Raw genomic sequence first — 18883 nt, forward strand, 5'->3', positions numbered from 1 at the left:
AGCCAATTGGAGGTTACAGCAGCACCCGGGAATTGAATCTCCAGATGATAGGGCGAGCACTTGACCACTGCCACTTTACCATAGCCAGCAGTAGTTTTTAGAAGTTCTTTCGAAGATGAGGCTGCGTTGGGTGGATACATGAGCACAGAGCGCTTGGGGATTGCCTGGAATATCAGAAATCATTGGGACAATTTTTTAATAGTCGCTATCTTCAATAATCGATGAAGGTTTTGAGCTAAACACATACATTCTTACCTAAATAACTCTTAAAACTACTTTGTGACACAATACCAGTAATATTAAAAACATTTTGCGGGCTGCCGTTTAAGAAACCAGAGAATAATGAATAAACCAGTTGTTGGGTAAAAATAACCCAATCAGGTGTTCATATGTAAATGACCCACTGCATCTCATTTGACCAAACATACAGTAGAGCCACCCAACAGTGTGTTAAAAGTACCTGAAATAACCCAGAATTGTGACCCAGCATAAACAACCCAACAATGTGATTACAGAAACAACCCAGTGTTTAAAGTGTTTTAAACAAGTTTAGTTATGTGGTTTTTGGTAAAGTGGTATCGGTCATGTGGTATTTACTTAAGTGTTTGAAGAAGCTTTGTTTGTCTTCAAAATTTATTTGTTCCTGTCTAACATTGTTTTAAATAACTCTTGTCTGATTGTGTAAAGTCAACACTCAAATATAGTTTTTTTTTTACTTTTTTTAAACTACAATCAAAATGAAGCTCTTTACTTAGCAACAAGCTAAAAACATAAAAACAATGCTTTTGCAAACTACTGTAACTGAACGAACTTAACCCTCCTGTTACCCTCAAATTTACTAATATTTTGTATTCTTGGGGGCAATTTGACCCCAGCAATTCAAACCTCCAGAAAATTACCATAATTAAAATTGTTAACCAAGTTTATGTATAAACGTTAGTGAATATGAAGCAAAAACAATTATATCAATCATTTATTTTGAGACTTTTAAAAATTTTGAGATCAAAATGAGTGTTAAAGGTGACACACTATATTAATGTTAAATGTTTTAAATCATTTTTCATGCTGCGATTTCCTGTTGCCTGTTGAATTAAAGAAGTGTTGTTCATTAGTTCATATCCTGTATTAAAGAGTTTTCCATTAAAGTCATCCTTTAAAGTTAAAGAAGTTTTTAATTCCTTTTAGTAATTTAAGTTGCCATTTGATACATCTTGGTGTATGCAGTTTTACACTATTTGATGTAACTTGTACTTTAAGGAGGCATTTCTGTGATTTGGGGAAGCATTTGTAGCAGACATTTAGTGTATAAGCTGTCCTTGTATAGAGGTACATGGATTTTACAAATACATTTTCAAGTGTTCTTAGGAAGAAGTAACAGCGTGCATTATACGCTTTTGATGAGCATGTTTAGCGAGGACTTGCTGTGATAAACATGTTGAGATTCCTCTTGTTTAGTAGACAGTGGAAAGCTTGCATGAGAGTGTTCTCAAGAACAAGGAAGGGCATATCGCGATCACACCATATTGAAATAACAGTATTTATTGTGATAAATGTATGAGACTTTACAGAATCAAACAAGAGTCCTTGGAGTATAGATACATGGACTTAAGAATCCATTTTCCTAATATTGTCTTAGGAACAAGCACAGGTGTATTTGCGATCACAAATTTTATTCATCAACTTTTTAAATTGCAAAATTTTTTTTTAATAAATGTGTGAATCCCCACCTTGGTTGGAGCATGTGGATCTTAGTGTTGGACAAAGATTCATTTCCTGTGAGTGTTTAAGGAAGGTACTGTAAGATGTGTATTTGTGATCTCACAATTTAGTAAGTTAAGTACTTACTAAATTAGTTTTTGGTGAAGTATTCTTTGGACTTTTTTAATATTTCAGAGTATTTAATTAAATAATCTTAAAATTTCCTTAATTTAATTTTGCCTTCAGATTGAGTGTGTGTGGATAGGACATGGGTTAGATTGTGCCTTTCACTTGCTCCCCATTTGTGAGAGTTCTTAGACTAAATCGCGTGATTATCCTGCCTATTCGCGTTTGTGTTTACCATTCACGCTACAAAGGGCTAACTGCTAAAGCTACGTCTTCTGGTCACCTCAGGTTGGTTCACAACATTAAGTAAATGAGCTTAAATTATATGAAAGTGTCTGCCTAACTTCAATACACTTTTGACATTTGAGAAGGTCAACAATGACAGACTAATGAAAAAACTTAAGATTATTTATTGGAAATAGTCTTTTTTTGTAGCAAAATATTTAAATTTTTTAAAATCGTCATCCCTAACTTACAATAATTTGGTTTAAATGATGCACACACAAATAATTTGTGCTTTTATCTAGGTCTTGCTACCTCCACTGTGCTTTTTATAACAGAAACAAGCTCTAAGAAGTGTGTATACCATGGAAAATAAATGAATATAAACAACAACAACAAAAACTATATGTCATAAAATATTTTAATTGTTTGCAAAAAGTAATGTAATAATGTCCAGCTTTTATTTTGCACTTACGCAGAGATATTAATGTGCTACAGTGCCATCATATAAAATAATAACTTTAGATTTAATTTTTATCATGATATACAAAAAAGCATTACAATCTTAACACATTTCAACTTAAGTTACTTTAGTTATAAATTCTCTTTAACATTTTGTAAATATACCGTAAAAACAATAATACACATAATTGATTTTTACCACTATTCTACACTCTAAAATAAACTGATTAGTGTAAGAGTACAGTGGTCTCTCCTATTAAAACCTCCCCATGACCTTAATCTGCCCTTAAACTGTGACGGAGCTGACGCTGATGTTTCCATCAACCTCCAGGATGTCGATCTGCTGAAGCAGAAAGTAACGGTGGTTGTAAGTGAACATTTGTATGCCGTTCACCGAGATCCTGTAGCACTGAGTGTCGCATGTGATGCTCACCTGAAATACAATAAATGTTATTTAAAGGTTATCCATCTAACAATTTTCTAACACATACAGTAACATACTTGCAAAATCGTAAGGTCTTATACACTGAATATTTCGGCCCCAAACACTAAGGGGCAGACTGTTAAAGGAAAATAATCAGGGTCAGGGTGGTGTAGTGGATTCAGCTACCGCACTTTAAATTGGAATATTTATTTAAATAGTTGCATGTCCTAAAATGGTTTCACAAACAAAGCAAAGCAATTTTTCAACAATTAGCATTTTTATTTAATACCCTTTTTATTTAGGTACAGCTGTGGCCAACACTATTCGGACAAAAGTTAAATTCAATGTGTTAATCACAGAAAAAAAACATTACAATCAAAATGATAAGAATAGAAATTAAAGCAATTAAATTTTTTGTTCAAATTTCTTTTTTTAAGTTTGAAAGCAAAATGAGCTAAACACCATTTTTAGACTTTAACTTTTTTTGGAAACTTTTTTTTTTTTATTTTCTGCCGGCACAAATGTCTGCAACAACACATTATTGGCCAGGCATATTATTCAAATGCAAACTATTAAGTGCAATATTGTGGACAGTATGTTCCTCTTGTGCCACCTGAGTGGCTCCTCTTATGCCCCTTAAGGAGTGGGCCTGTAAGGCCTATGGGAGTGTGCTGCAGTGTCTAGCTCCAGGATATTTGCAGTGGGTCCTTTTGGATTCTCGTTATGCTATCAAACAGTTATTTATTTTATATAACCTCTGTATTCTAGTTTAAATTAGAAAGCTAACATGTTGTGCATAATAAACAGTGGAGTAATAAAAATTTACAAAAATGGGCCTGTTTTATTATTGTGATAGTGACAATTAAATGTTTATTAATCATTTAAGTGAGCTTTATATATAATAGTTCAAGATCAACAGTTGCATGGGCACTGTATAAGAATTTCTGTAGGAGTTATCCGTAATAATTTCATTGTACTGAACTATACTGCCTGTCATAGTTATATACAAAGCCCAATAAGATCAGACTGATCTTTCTCAGTTTAAAAACTGCAGAGAGGGTGTAATTACCGTAAACTGCTGGCCTCTGTAGAAGGGCAGGCCTCCGCTTTTCTCCTCATGACCCCAGCACCCATTCATCAGGCTGTTGCGCACCACCACGTTATCGTTGAAGCGCGGGTTGAAGTGGAACGCAATGCCAGAGGTACAAGACAGGTTGATGCAGAACCTGAGAAGTAAGGGGAAAAACTTCTGCCAAACTGTCACTGATTTGTATTTTCCTGTGAAAAGCATTTGTATGACTGTCTCATCATGTCTAAAACATCATCCTATTATCTAAATCTGGTGAAATTAAGTCAGTGTGGTGTTTTGTATTTGTATTTCTGCTCTTTGGATTTGAATTGGATAAAATTATTTCATAGCTGTGGTTTGATAAAGGAGATTTAGTCAGCAGGAGAATGGTAAATGACTAAAAATGTAGAAAAATAAATATAAAGTGCAATAACAAACCACAAATTCGTTATCACCTACCGTAATTGTGACGTCACTTTTAATAGCTTTGTGATTTCAGATGCAATGACCATGATTTATGTGTTTACGGTTCACATTGTTTAAAAGTACTATTTATGTACATCCATAAATATTTACATTTTTAAAGAGGCAGTTATTGTGTTTATGTATTGTAATTTTTTGTACGGTAGTAAGAAGGGATGTAACAACTAGTCGGATTGATTTATCCATTTTATACTGCAATGCTTGAAATGAATGAATTCAGCAATCGTGGAACAATTATTATAAATACTAATTAATAAGAAATTTATTAATAATGAGAAATAATAGACAAATGGCATGTTCAAAATAATTTATTAAAGCTTTTTTAACTGTTATTTGTAAATAGCCTATCAAGGTGATTGTCAGTATCTGTGTATTATTTACCATCCTATTGCTTTTATTTACACTTTCTAGCACTTCTTGAACTTACACCTCATCTATCTCATACTATAGCCATGGCCAAAATTTTAGAGAATGACACAAATATGCATGTCAAAGTATGCCGACAGTAAAGCAATGGTAAAGCTTCCTGACACCATTTTGTCAAGGGAGTGGGCTTACTCACAATTTTGCCCATGAACGAAGCCATAAATAAAGAGTGGTACAAAAACATCTTCTGAGACCAACCTCTCCCAACCATCCAAGAACAGTTGTTGAACTTGTCATAAACTATGTCTTTTTCAGCATGATGAAGCACCATGATCACTAAATGATAACTACAGTAAGAACAAAGTGATAACTACTTCAAAATTTTAGGTCCATGGCAAGGAAATCTTAATCCTATTGAGAACTTGTGATAAATCCTCAAGAGGCAGACAACAAAAACCCACAAATTCTGACAAACTCCAAACACTGATGATGCAACAATGTGCTGCCATCAGTCAGGATGGGGTCCAGAAGTTGATTGACAGCATCCCAGGGAGAATTGCAGAGGTCTTGAAAAAGTCTCTTTGCATAAACTTAATGTAATTATCAATGAAAACCTTTGATACTCCTAAGAAATGTATGTTTGATACTTGTAATTAAGTGTATGTAAGATACTTGTATACCATAGTAACATCTGACAAAAATATCGAAAAATACAGAAGCAGCAGACTTTGTGAACATTAATATTTGTGTCATTTTCAAAACGTTTGGCACTGCCTGTATTACTCAGTTCCTTATTGTGTGGTTACTTAAGACACATTATTAATAATGAATAACCAAATGATAAGCATTGCTTGCACAAACACACCTGTCAGCATTATGGTTGACAAAGCCATTCACAGTGATGACTCTGCCTGGGTAAAGTCCACCCTGCAGAATGGTTTTATATGGCAGCACCTGAGGAGATATTAAAACAGGTTACTAGAAATATTCCTGAATTATTTCTAAATTATTTACGAGCTGTCCATACATCTAATTCTCAAGATTTCATTTCAATCCAGTAGCACAGCTAACAAGCACAGAGTTAGCAAAGCAGATACTCAACAGTGTAATTAGTAGGCAAGCTGTTATAATGTATGTCATTCAAAGAAATGAACTGCAAATTGCTTATGAAGATTTCATATCTAAAACGTACTTCCATGTTGATCTGGAAAGAAGTTTGTTTCAGAGGCAACTTTCCCTATATATTGTTTAGATGTCTAATGAGTTAGTTAGCAAACTATATAAATAGACAATAGAAAATATACTACGTATATGGACAAGACTTATACGTATAAGGTCACTCCAACTTTGGCCAAATACTGTATACTTATATTGTCCATATAGTGTACCATGGAAATATGTTTTACATCTCCTGCTGGTATTTTTTGATATTTAAAATGCAGAAGTAAATTTTTTAAACATAAATTATATTGTTGCTTGTTTATGAATAACCTGCTTTGCTAATTAAAGTGCATGCTTTAAATAAGACACTTTCATGCATAATTGCACAACCCCCAGTCGTTTTTTATTTTACACTAAAATTCCTCTATTTTTCTATATTGTGCAGAATCTTTAATTTCCATAGCTGTACAGCTAACATTCTTATGTTTTTCTTATATTGTATATTTCTGTCTTCTATTCTTATCCTAGCTAAATTTATTTTCTATTGTATTTTTTTAATTTATATTTATTTCCTATTAATAATCTTTTATTTTTAAGGCCCCGGTCGGTCGTATAAGCACTTCACTGCATAGCGTACTGTGTATGACTGTGTATGTGACAAATAAAAATTTGAATTTGCTAACCCTTGACACTACTGGCTTAGTGCTTAATTTTAAGGTTGAGTGTGTTTGAAGAGTTGAGTTTAAATTTTGAAATCAGAAGCTGTTGGCTTTTAAACAAAATACTAGCCGTCATCTGTTTATTCTGTATGGAAAGCATTAGCCAATACAGCATATATATTTAGTTAGTTAGTTATTTTATTTATTAATTTTTTTTTTTTTGCGCTGTAGTTTTTTTTGGCTGCTCTTTTTAAAGCCAGTAGTGTCATATATATATACTGTACACTGTAAACCTAAATAAGTTGGCAAAACTCAAAAAAATTGAGGTAATCAGTTATGATGTTTTAAATTTTAAGTGAACAGAACTATCAGTTTTCAAGTTTGTTGTACTCATTCATATTAATCATTCTTTATTTGCGTTCATGAGTAACCTAACTCATACTATTCAATTGCAATTATCTTTATTTTTAGCTAATGCAAATCAAATATATTGTTGTTGGTCTTTTGGCTGCTCCCAGCATACAATCCTGACACAACCCTCCCATTTTATCTGGGCTTGGGACAGCCACGTCATCCAGTTGTTGGAAATCGAACCCGGGCCTTTCGCATGGCAGGCGAAACACCTAGCACTGAGCCACTGGTGCCCTATTGCCCTGATGATGTCAGACACAAAATCACTAGTCTAAAAGATTTTAAGTTGGTGGAACTTTAAGGTTACAGTTACTGTTACTTAAGTACTTAAAATATCAAATTTGTTCAGCTAACTTAAAAAGTGTCATTTCTACAAACTCAAAAATACCAACAAATTTTAAATACTCATCAAGGTCTATTCATTTGAACTAGTTGTAATTATTTAAGTTAACAGTACTCTATATGTTTAATTACTTTGAGCATTAGGGTTTACAGTGAGTACACTTAACAATGTAACTTCGTAAAGCTAAATAAATTAGTCTAAAAAAAAAAAAAGGCCAAAGTTAAAAAAAAATTAAAAATGAGAAACGATTAAGACTGACAAGGACATTTGACATTTGTAATGGATTATAGGATTTTGGTTCTTACATAAGCAAGTGAAGGACTGTACGGAGGAGGTGTCTGTGAAGAAAGATAACAGATTATGCTCAGACTGATATCAATCATGTAGGGAAATGAACAGATGGTTAAACCAAGTTGTAAGTTCTACTCACAGCTGATACACAAGAGAAAGTGTTGGTAGCCTTTACCTGAAGGAGAAATGAGGAAATAAATAAACTGTGTTATTTGTTTCCTTATATGCTATCAGTCATGTAAGGAAATAAACAGATGGTTAAACCAAGTTGTAAGTTCTACTCACAGGCGATACACAAGAGAAAGTGTTGGTAGCCTGTACCTAAAGAAGAAATGAGGCAGGAAATAAACTATGTAATTTGTTCACATTAAGGCCATGTTATTCAGATATTCACATACTTCAACATTGATGTCTGTGATAATTCCATGAACATACCACACGTGTGAAGCGGGGTTTTACCACCCGCAAGCTCTGTAAATACACAGTGCCATGTTTACAGTGAATTCTGAATACAAATTGCAATTTCTATGTACAACGAATATAAAATCCTGTATCAGTGATACTCACAGCTGGATTTTGGAAAGAGATGGACATGATCTCAACACCTCCGTCCACAGAGACCACATTCACACGGGAGGCAGGCAGACGGTGCAAGAAATCCAGGAAATGGGCTCCGTTCACTATCACCTGGAACAGGGGTGCAAGATAAACTGAACAAATTGAATGATCCTTTATTGATTGTGTTAGAGAAATTGTCTCTCTACTGTATATTAACACAGTGCATGGAATAATGGCAGGAGAAATGAAAAACATAAGGTAAATAGGAATAATTACAGTAGTGTATAATAACTATAAGAGAGAAAAGGGGAGCTTCCAAACCGAATAGGAGTCTCGATTGACCAGGAAGGTCAGGGTGAAGTCGGAGCCTCTGGGAAGTTGGTTGAGTTTACTCTGTTGCTCTGAACCCCAGCAGGAATTCTGCAGCGTGTTACACACCACATGACCTGAGTTGCCAGCGTAGCGTGGGTTGAAGTGGAGGGCGATATCACTGGATGCATTAGTGCCGCATTGCAAATTCACATAAAACCTATCAAAAACATTAAATCCTAAATAAACTTTACGTTTTAAGGGGATAGGAAGCAAACACAACCTATTATGTACTGTAATACACCACTTTTTAAACAAAAGTCTTTCCAGTTTTATCTGCAAAAACAGAAATGGGTAAAACAGCTAGAGTTTTTAGTAGAAATGTGACAGCTTATCCAAAATACTCTGAAAAGCTTATCATCTAAAATGGCACAAAAATAGCCTGAGACCACCCCACCCAACTGTAAAATTGGTGTGTCTGTACATTGAAGATATTTGTGAAAAAACATAACGTAACATGAAAATATAACACATTGTTTGATGTTTTTTGGAATTTTTGTCTGTTTGTTTGTGCACGCCAGTCGCGGCTGCTCTAAGACACCAAGGTAAGCTCCGCTTCCTCTACTATGTCAGAAAATAAATGCTCATATACTGTATGCACTGTTGTATTTATATTGGTTTTAATAAAAGTGCGCTAGAACACGTTCAACTTCATGACTAGCTCGTTCAAAATAAGGTATTTATTGTAAATTGTTTGACGCGATTTTCTTGTCACACATTTCCATGCAGCACAGCGCGTTAAACCCTCCTGAAGCCCAGCTTTACTGGAGCGCTATGGACAAGCAGAGAGGAGCTTTTTTTTTTACTGCAGAAAAGCTGGACGGTATTTGGATAAATGCACCAAAATCGTCACTTCCAGGGAAGCTCAGCTTCTTTGGGAGTGAACGGAGCAGTGGGCGGGCCAGGACGCTGGGCTGCTGCATGATGATTGGAGAAGCTGTTTAAAGGGCGGAACCCCTTTTTTTGATTGACAGCATGTCTTCAGTGCTACTGACATTTGAGTTTAGTCCCATGCGGATTTGCAGGTGAAGTGGTACAGTGGTACTGCTGCACTCTGTATTGGTTGCTGGTGATATAAACCATTTTTGATTGTACAAATCATTCTTTAAATAATAAAAAAAGTATCATAGCTTTCTTGACTTTAAGAACGCTATAATACGTATAGCATTGTAAAGTTAGTTCGTTCATATAATTAAAGTAGCTCGTGGAAGGGAAAACTAGCCAGCTAGCAAGCTGTGCATAATGGCAGACGCAGACGGTGCTAATATTGTTGACCTGCTTTTGGCAAAACCATTTAGTAGTCTTCCTTACGAGGAGAGACTCAGAATTAAACGGCAGGGCAGACCAATGCCCAAGATTGATCTGGTGCAAAAATCAGGAAAAAAATAACAGGTCTTTTCAGCTCTCCTGGTATGACAAGGTGAACTGGCTGACTGGAAGTGCTGTGACAGAAAAATGTACTGTTGGCCTCCTGACGAAACCTTCTCAAAGAATGAGAATACAGTTTGGTCAAACGTGGGTTTTGGGGATCTGGGTAACTTTGACAGGGCATACAAAAGGCATAAAAAGTCCAAAGAACATAATGAATTTTATGATGAAGGCCTTATATGAGCCTCTACTGTTTTAAAAGCTAGCAGCCGCCACTGGTGCACGCATCATGTAAAAACAACTGAACTAATTTTAATGCCGTTTTTACAGTTGTATTTGGCCGAGCATGATATAACACATATCATCACAATCGACCAACTAGGAGAGAAGATAAGCTACTTTGAAGTTTTAATGTCCTTATATCATAAAAACAGACTCCGAAAGAATCATTACTTCACCTCAAAATTCAACAGATGGTCCTGTAAATTTTTTTATACGCGCTTATACAGTATGTATGCAATTGAAATATATTTAATAAGCTTGATATCACACTTTTATTCTGCACATTTCATATAGACTTGAATAATAAACAGTTTAGTTAAAATACTGTATTGCTTTATTTGAATGTTTTGTTAGTATACAACTGTTTAATTGTATTATATTTGAGTATATCTCTGCTTAAGCAGATTTTTTTTGCATGTGTCAGAGTACTGTATATATTATCTCATATACGTTATTTCTCCACCCACCTGTTTTCAGTCACAAAGACAAAACAAAATACACCTTTTTTGCTAAAAAAAAGTTTTAAATTTTTTTTTTTAAACAATTGTTTATTGGTGGCTAATTAATGTTAAAACATAAAGGGTACTGTAAATCCCGTCAAAATATATTTATTACTCTAAATATTTTACTTTAGCATCCTGATAGCTTATGTTTCAGTAATTTAATGTTTTGTACAGATGTGGCCATTAGGAATGTGCGTGTTTTCCCGCGAGATGCCGCAATTTAGCACGCGGCGTGCCACGACTTGCCGCAAGCAACATTCAGGAGTTTAAATAAATGTGTTGTGCTTTACTGAATATCTGCCAGATGGTGCAAGGAAGGACTTTATCTAAAAGTCAGACTATCTAAAAGTCAGACCAAGTACAACGAAGAATTGTGTATAATTAGTCTAAAACAATATTGTTTTCAATGCTGAAGCAAACATGAATTTTATTTTGTTTTACAACAGATCCTCCATGATGAATGTGTGTATATGTGCTTCATATTTTCATAATGGTAAAATGAAATGGCCAACATCGTGCTTTAAAATTCCTAATAAGTTTCTTATATAGTTTTTGTAATGTCTTAACAGGGACAAATAAATGAAAGACATGGCAATGCCTCGGTTTAAATGGTCTTGAAATTAATTGAATTTCCTGATAGTAGTCTAACTGATAGTGTTAACTATGCGAATGTCCTGATTCGTGAATATGCCAACATATCTTATTTAAAACGTAAAAATGTGTCGACATTATCAGAAGACATGAATAACCAATATATATATATATTATATTAAGTAAATATTATAAGTGCTTCGGGCTTTTTATAATAATCATCATGTTTTTTGCTGTTTGTGTTCAGCATTGAATAATTATTTTATCCATTGCTTAACCACGGCTGGAAATAATAGCTGGAATGTAATGTGCTTGTGAATTTATGACTGAAATAAAGCTGTTTATCTTTTGTAAAGTACTTTCACTTTACAAAAGGCAGCGTTTTGATCGAAAGGCTGATAAATGCGTGTTGTACAGTATATACATCAGTTACTGTAATTTCTCTTCTCACCTTTCATGTAGGTCTGCTCGGTCTTATTAAATTTGAAACCATTCAATTCTGCCGTTTGTAATTTACTTGCGATTGTACTTTTAAAATGTAACCTACATGTCTACAGTATAAGCATATTTAACTACTTCAGCAGTGAATGAGAAATTTTGGTCGGTCTAGATAAAGTTCTTATTTGATATAATTTTATTATTTAATTAATTATCTTATTATAAAAATGATTCTTATTTTCTATATTCAATTCAATTATTTTTTTTCTATATTCTTGTCGAGTATAGTCCTTCAGAGCAAGCATTGTCCCAGAAGACTGCAGAATCTCTTCTCACATTTCATTCACAATAGGTGTGAATTTATCAAACTGTGTGCGCTGTCGGCAAATACTGTAGGGGGTTTAGATGAATTAACAAGACAGAGCGGACGCCTCTGCCTAAAATAAATTTAAAAAATAAAATGATTAATGATAGCAATTAAATTAAAAAAATCTTTTTATTTACTTTTTATTTATTTTTTTAAGCCTAAATATTAATTTTTATTAATGGCCAGGTGTATTACGAAGTGAAGACCCGTTGTTCAGTTGTTCCCTGCACGGTGTATCTGCACGTATATATATATATATATATATATATATATATATATTTTTTTTTTTTTTTTTTTTAACTCATGTTGAAGTACTTTAACTCCACTGAAGTACCATTTAAAGCTATTTATTCATTTATCTTTTATTATTTGCTTACTTACTTACTTACTAACTAGCAAATGCTTTAGTAAAGGGCTCTAAAACAACGACAATATAAATGGCAATGGAATATTACAGAACATGCGAGTTGACGATTTGAATTTAAATGCCACTTAGGGGCGTCTCTAGGATTTTTAGTTAAGTTTCAGCAGATATAACAGTTTAAAAACACGCACCGATTGGTGTGCGATCACCAATTTGTGTGAAGCTTATGGAGAATTTTAAAGGGGGCTGAATACAAATGTTATTGTAGGTAAAAATTGCCTAGCGACGCCCATAATGCCACTTATATATATATATATATATATATATATATATATATATATATATTCGTGTGTGCACCCCCACAAGTTTGATTAAAGTACCCGAAATAACACAGAATTTTGACCCAGCATAAACAACCCAACGATGTGTTTACAGAAACCCAGCATTTTTTGATGCTGAATGGAGAAAACGCAGTCAAAACCCAGAGATTCTGCGTGTTGTCGCATTGTATTTAGCGAGTAGCACATATTTTTGTGTTTGTTGCATTTCATGGTTGTAGTTTTATCGATAAATCTGCTCATATCTGCACATGCACTTATTAGCCTTTTGATCAAAAAGCGGCACGCGCAACTTACTTTTACTTTGCACAAGGTACTGTTTATTGTTTAGTGTATATTTAAAGCGCATAAACGCAATAAAACAATAATGTTTTAGGCTAACATATCATACATTGTTGTATTCTTTGTTGTACTTCGTCTTTTTGCACACGCGCGGGTGCCTTTTAATAATTATAAGAATAATAACAATAATAATAAATTTAGAGCCTTATTACCAATAATAATAATACTGAATGGAGAAAGCACAGTCAAAAAAGTATCATCATTGAAGGAGAGAAGAAAATTTAGAATAAATACATCTCAGTATTTACAGTTTGAGCTCGACACGTTTATTAGCTATGTCGCTTGCTGTCTAATGGGCGAGAGATAACACATTTTTCGGCTTCAGTAGACACACAATACTTTAGACTGAAACACGACTGCCCCCTGCAGGTAATGAAGTGCATTTTTACAGCTTGCCGCAGCAAGTCGCGGAATCCGTTTTCTCGAAACATGCGTTCTGTTGGCCAGATCTGAAGCTAACCAAGGACATTAGTCAATTATTAATAAAATGATTAAACATGAACTATTCAAGCATCCATGTTTGATACTAAATCCTGAATTATACTGAATTTATTTACTTAGCAAAATGGGCCATGCAAAATGATTTCATCTAATGACTGTTCAGGTCATACCAGAAGTATGTATTTTATTACCACATAATAAGGTTTGGATGAGGTTTGGAGTACTGACCTTTCCGCTCCTGCAAGGACTCGTCCTGTTATAGTTATTGTCTTCCCTTCAAACAGGCCACCTTGTATAGAACCCCTAAATGGGAGTTTCTAATTGGGAACAAATTCAGTCATTATGTCTGTCAGAGTACCAGAAAACCATTAAAGCTTAAAGATAATGCATCATTAGGTTTTTACAAGCTTTATAGAGAAGATTGTAGCAGTAAGAACCACTATCCAGGGAACTGCCCCTGATGGCTGATTACATTGTCATGGTTAGTGAATATTTTTGTGAAGTTACAATATCTTCACATCCTGGAGATTAAATTCCTGCATTTTTGTTGAAGCAGGTTATAAAGGTTACTGGACCTAGTATTATGTGTATTACTACTCATGTGGTTAAACCTATCTTAAAATCTAGAACCGTTGGTATTATTCAATTACAGGCCAATTTAAAGGATTTTAAAATTATTTTCAAAGATTTTAGAGAAAAACATGAATCCTTAATTACAGTTTTTTTTTTTAAATCATGATCTCATGGAGAAGTTTCAGTCAGGTTTCAGGAAGAGTTATAGAACAAAGTCTGCTCTTCTAAGAGTTTTCAATTATTTTTACTCACTTTAGATGCATGAAATTTGGTCCTTCTTTAGTCAGTTAAGTTAAGTTAGTCAACTTGCACATATTACTTTTGGTGTGCCTCAGAGGTTGATGTAAGGACCCTTTTTTTTTTTTTTTTTTTTTTACCTTACATGTGAATCTGGTTGTAAAGAACTTTTGTCAACTCAGATTGTTGGCTAAGGCAAAGCCTTTTCTGTCCTTCTTGGGCCTCAAAAAAGCTTTACATAAAACTTAAGAATTTTTATTAGTTATAAGTTGGTCTTTCCTAGTCATTGTTACACCGGTTAAAGCTGGTTTATCATGCAGCTGCTTGACTTTTAACTAATACCCATAAAAGAGTGTATATTTTCCCTCTCTTGGCCATACCGCCCTGGCTTTCTGTGGAATTTAAAATTGATTTTAAAGTTTTAGTTTTTGTTTTATTAATTTTAAGATTTTAAGACTTACATAATTTAGCTCCTAAGAACCTTGCTGAATGCAGATATGCTCGTTCATTCATTCTCTTTGATCTTCAAATAAACGTCTTTTTATTATATCCAGGTAAAAAAATTGTTAATAGAGATGACCATGCTTTTGCTGTGGCCATTAGAAGATTGTGAAATAGCTTACCTTATTTTAAAGAGCTGATTTGGTTTGATTTGATTAATGATATTATACCATTCTAAGCAGGACATATACTTACAATTGGTTTATGAAGATTAAAGTAGTTTTTTTGGCATGTGATATTCTAATCAATAATGATTTACCCTTAATGTTAATTAAATCATTACATGATTTTAATATTATCAGTGCTTCAGTATTACTATGAAATAGTTGCACACCCATTAAAAGGGGAAACTATGGAGATTCCTGACCATCACACCCACAGCTGCTCTCTAAACTGCTTCCACAAAGTTAGGAGCATAAAATTGACTAAAATGATAGTGAATCCTGTGGAATTACAATTTTCCTTCACTGGAAAGCCCAAACCCTTTCCGATATGCAACCATGTAGCGGAAGAATGTTTACTTTTCAAGCATAAAGTATTTAGAATTATAATTATATACATAACATTACCTTTTAAGCATAAATTATTTATTTACATAATTTGGTTATGTCTTATTCACTCACTTACTCATCGTCTATACCGCTTTATCCTGTATTCAGGGTTGCAGGGGGGCCTGGCGCCTATCCCAGGAGGCATGAGTTAGGAGTACACCCTGGACAGGGTGCCAATTTATCGCAGGGCACACACATTAATTCACACACTACAGGCAATTTGGGAACGCCAACCAGCCTAACCTACATGTCTTTGGACTGTGGAAGGAAACCGGAGTACGCAGAGGAAACCCACCAAGCACAGGGAGAACATGCAAACTCCATGCACACAGAGACGGGAATCGAGCCTAGCCAGGAATCGATTGGTTATGTCTAAATTTAGATATATCAAATACTTAACATGTAATGAAAATTGTACATAAGTACGGTTGAGATAATTAAAAAATCTAATCTAGATTCTTTTTATTACATGTAGATTTTATTACATGCTATTTGCACACTATTTTTTTTATTTTTTTATTTATTTATTTTTAAATCATTGCTGCTACCTCAGTCAATGTTTACTGTTTCTCTTCCCACTATCTCAACTCCTACCTCATCACTAAAAAGAAAAAAAGTACTGTAACGTGTTACGTTGTCGTGTTACTTTGTTCTGTAGCTCTTGTTTGCACATTGCACATGCACTCTGTTGTCTGTTTGTCTTTTGTTGTCTCTTTTTTGTATAGAAGTAGATAGTTTTCAGGTTAACTTAAAAATGTAAATCTTCCGGTAAAGTGTGTTAATTTATGTTGTTGCATGTACAGTATCTAGCACCTTGGTCCTGGAGGAACATTGTTTTGTTTTACTGTGTACTGAACTGTATATGGTTGGAATGACAATAAAAGCCTACTTGACTTGACTTGAGAAATGAAAAAGTCTAAAGAGTTACAAAGGTTTACAATAATTGACAAGATTGCTCTAAAGTGATTTGCATTTATTCTTTTCTTAAATAGAAAAGAATAAGCCTTTCATTGACTGTGCAAAAATCTTTGCTAAACCCTGTGAGCTAGGTTTCTGAACAATTTAGAGTGGTGTCTTATTACTCATGATTCAATGAAACTAATAAAATTGCTAAAATTATACAACACACAAAATAAGACATGCAGGTTAAAGTGCTTACCGGGTTCAGATATGGACGCTGAGAGAACATTGTGATCCAGTGCTGTGAATGGCACAGAGTGAATGCAAAATACAACTGAACTGATAGACCATAAGTTTCTGTTTACTGTTAAGTTTCTGTTTGTTGGTTCAGGAACCAGGGAGTGTCATGTTCATTGTTTGCGTTAGACACAACCTCGCAGAATGCTCAGCAAATACTTGTCTACTGATTAACAAAAAATAACATTTCTAAATACATTTAAATTTTTGTATTGATTCTAAGGTTTATTCATGATTAAATTAATTTGACTAAATTCTGTAATTTGTCCTTGTTCTATCAAATCAGTTGCATCAGATTTATGCCTATGTTTTTTATCTGTTCTTTTTGCCTATTATTTTATAACATCTGGTATTTTAGATTGTGTTTTTGAGAAATTCAATATATACAAATATTGAAAAATAAGTCAAACCTGGACATGATGATGACATTTCTGGCGAATGATGATGTAAAACTGATTTACTTCAAGCACAGTACAGTTATAAGCTGCAGGAAACATTTGTGGAACACCTGATTCTTGAAAATCCAAGAATAGTGTAACGTGTCACCAACATGCAGAAGAGGTGCAGCATGAATAGAGAACGCAGCAATTGCTTGTACAAGGTGTGCTAAATGTAGTTTTATCTTGAGCAGTGAGCTGAATTTAAACTTATTTACCCAGCATCCAGTGTAAGTATATATTATTTTTCAACACTACAGAACAAGTTCCCAGATTCAAGTCCTTGTGTCCATAACAGTCCTGCACGCTTGCTTAGTTTCACTTTTCAGTGTTTCCATTGTCTTACCCTCAAGCATAATTTCCTGTTTGTGCCTGACCATCAAGCTCTATTCCGGCCTCAACAATTTCCCCTTAAGCCTAAATCTAACTGCTATTACAGTCTTATCCTCAAATCCAATTCCTGGCTTTTTTTGTCATCATGGGGTGGTAATGCCTGTTGTTATTGCCGTGGGCAGGAAAAGGGCAGGCATACAGTAGACGCAGAGGGGTGTTTTTAAACGAAAAAGTCTTTAATCATGACATAAAATAAAACAGGAATCACAAAGAAACGAAACAAACGAAGAAACGAACACACTTAAATTATACTACCCATAATTGAACAATACCCAGGCTCTATGACAAGACACACCAGACATAAGCATTATGATGAAACACATGCTTAACTGACAATACACAGGCTCGAATACCCGTTGCACAAAATATAAGCACTATGTTGAAACACAGGCTTCAGGAAAAACCACAGGCTCTACAAGCTAAGCAAGGAGCTGAAACAAGAATAAGCCAAGACTAGAGACATGGAGGGACTAGAGACTCGGAGATACGAGAGACAGGACTAGAGACTAGTGGCAGGACTAGGGCTAAAGACATGGCACTAAAGACAATTAGATAAATATGGTGATTAGCTAACTGTAGCAATTAGCTAAACATTCATTTAGCTAAACATGTCTTTAGCCTAACATACACTTAGCTACACCTACCAGATATCTAAACATACAACTAGCTACAGTTCCTAGGGACAGAGAAACACTAGAGGCTAGGGACACAGAAACACTAAAGGCTAGGGACACAAACACCAGAGGCTAGGGACACAGAAACACCAGAGGCTAGGGACACAGAAACACCAGAGGCTAGGGACACAGAAACACCAGAGGCTAGGGACACAGAAACACCAGAGGCTAGGGACACAGAAACACCAGAGGCTAGGGACACAGAAACACCAGAGGCTAGGGACACAGAAAGTAAAGAGGCTAGGGACACAGAAAGTAAAGAAGCTGGGGACACAGAAAGTAAAGAAGCTGGGGACACAGAAAGTAAAGAAGCTGGGGACACAAAGTAAAGAAGCTGGGGACACAGAAAGTAAAGAAGCTGGGGACACAGAGTACAGAGGCTAGGGACACAGAGAGTAAAGAGGTTAGGGACACAAAAACATTAGAGGCTAGGGACACAAAAAGTACAGAGGCTAGGGACACAGAAACACTAGAAGTTAGGGACACAGAAACACTAGAAGTTAGGGACACAGAAACACTAGAAGTTAGGGATACAGAAACACTAGAAGTTAGGGACACAGAAACACTAGAAGTTAGGGATACAGAAACACTAGAAGTTAGGGACACAGAAACACTAGAAGTTAGGGATACAGAAACACTAGAAG

The 18883-nt window shown here is 34.7% G+C and overlaps 1 protein-coding gene across 1 annotated transcript; it reads right to left on the reverse strand.

The window, feature by feature from the left end:
- Positions 1 to 2449: 2449 nt before the first annotated feature.
- Positions 2450 to 16814, reverse strand: LOC128545559 (galectin-9-like). Its single transcript, XM_053515963.1, has 11 exons — positions 16698 to 16814; positions 13905 to 13993; positions 8595 to 8802; positions 8283 to 8402; positions 8151 to 8186; positions 8001 to 8036; positions 7855 to 7890; positions 7730 to 7762; positions 5716 to 5804; positions 4002 to 4158; positions 2450 to 2941 (listed from the first exon to the last, which is right to left on the reverse strand). The coding sequence occupies exons 1-11, from the start codon at positions 16725 to 16727 to the stop codon at positions 2795 to 2797; spliced, it is 981 nt and encodes a 326-aa protein (XP_053371938.1). The 5' UTR covers positions 16728 to 16814; the 3' UTR covers positions 2450 to 2794.
- Between the last annotated feature and the right edge of the window lie 2069 nt (positions 16815 to 18883).

The sequence above is a fragment of the Clarias gariepinus genome, chromosome 17 (genome assembly GCF_024256425.1).
Source record: "Clarias gariepinus isolate MV-2021 ecotype Netherlands chromosome 17, CGAR_prim_01v2, whole genome shotgun sequence".
Classification (NCBI taxonomy): domain Eukaryota; kingdom Metazoa; phylum Chordata; class Actinopteri; order Siluriformes; family Clariidae; genus Clarias; species Clarias gariepinus.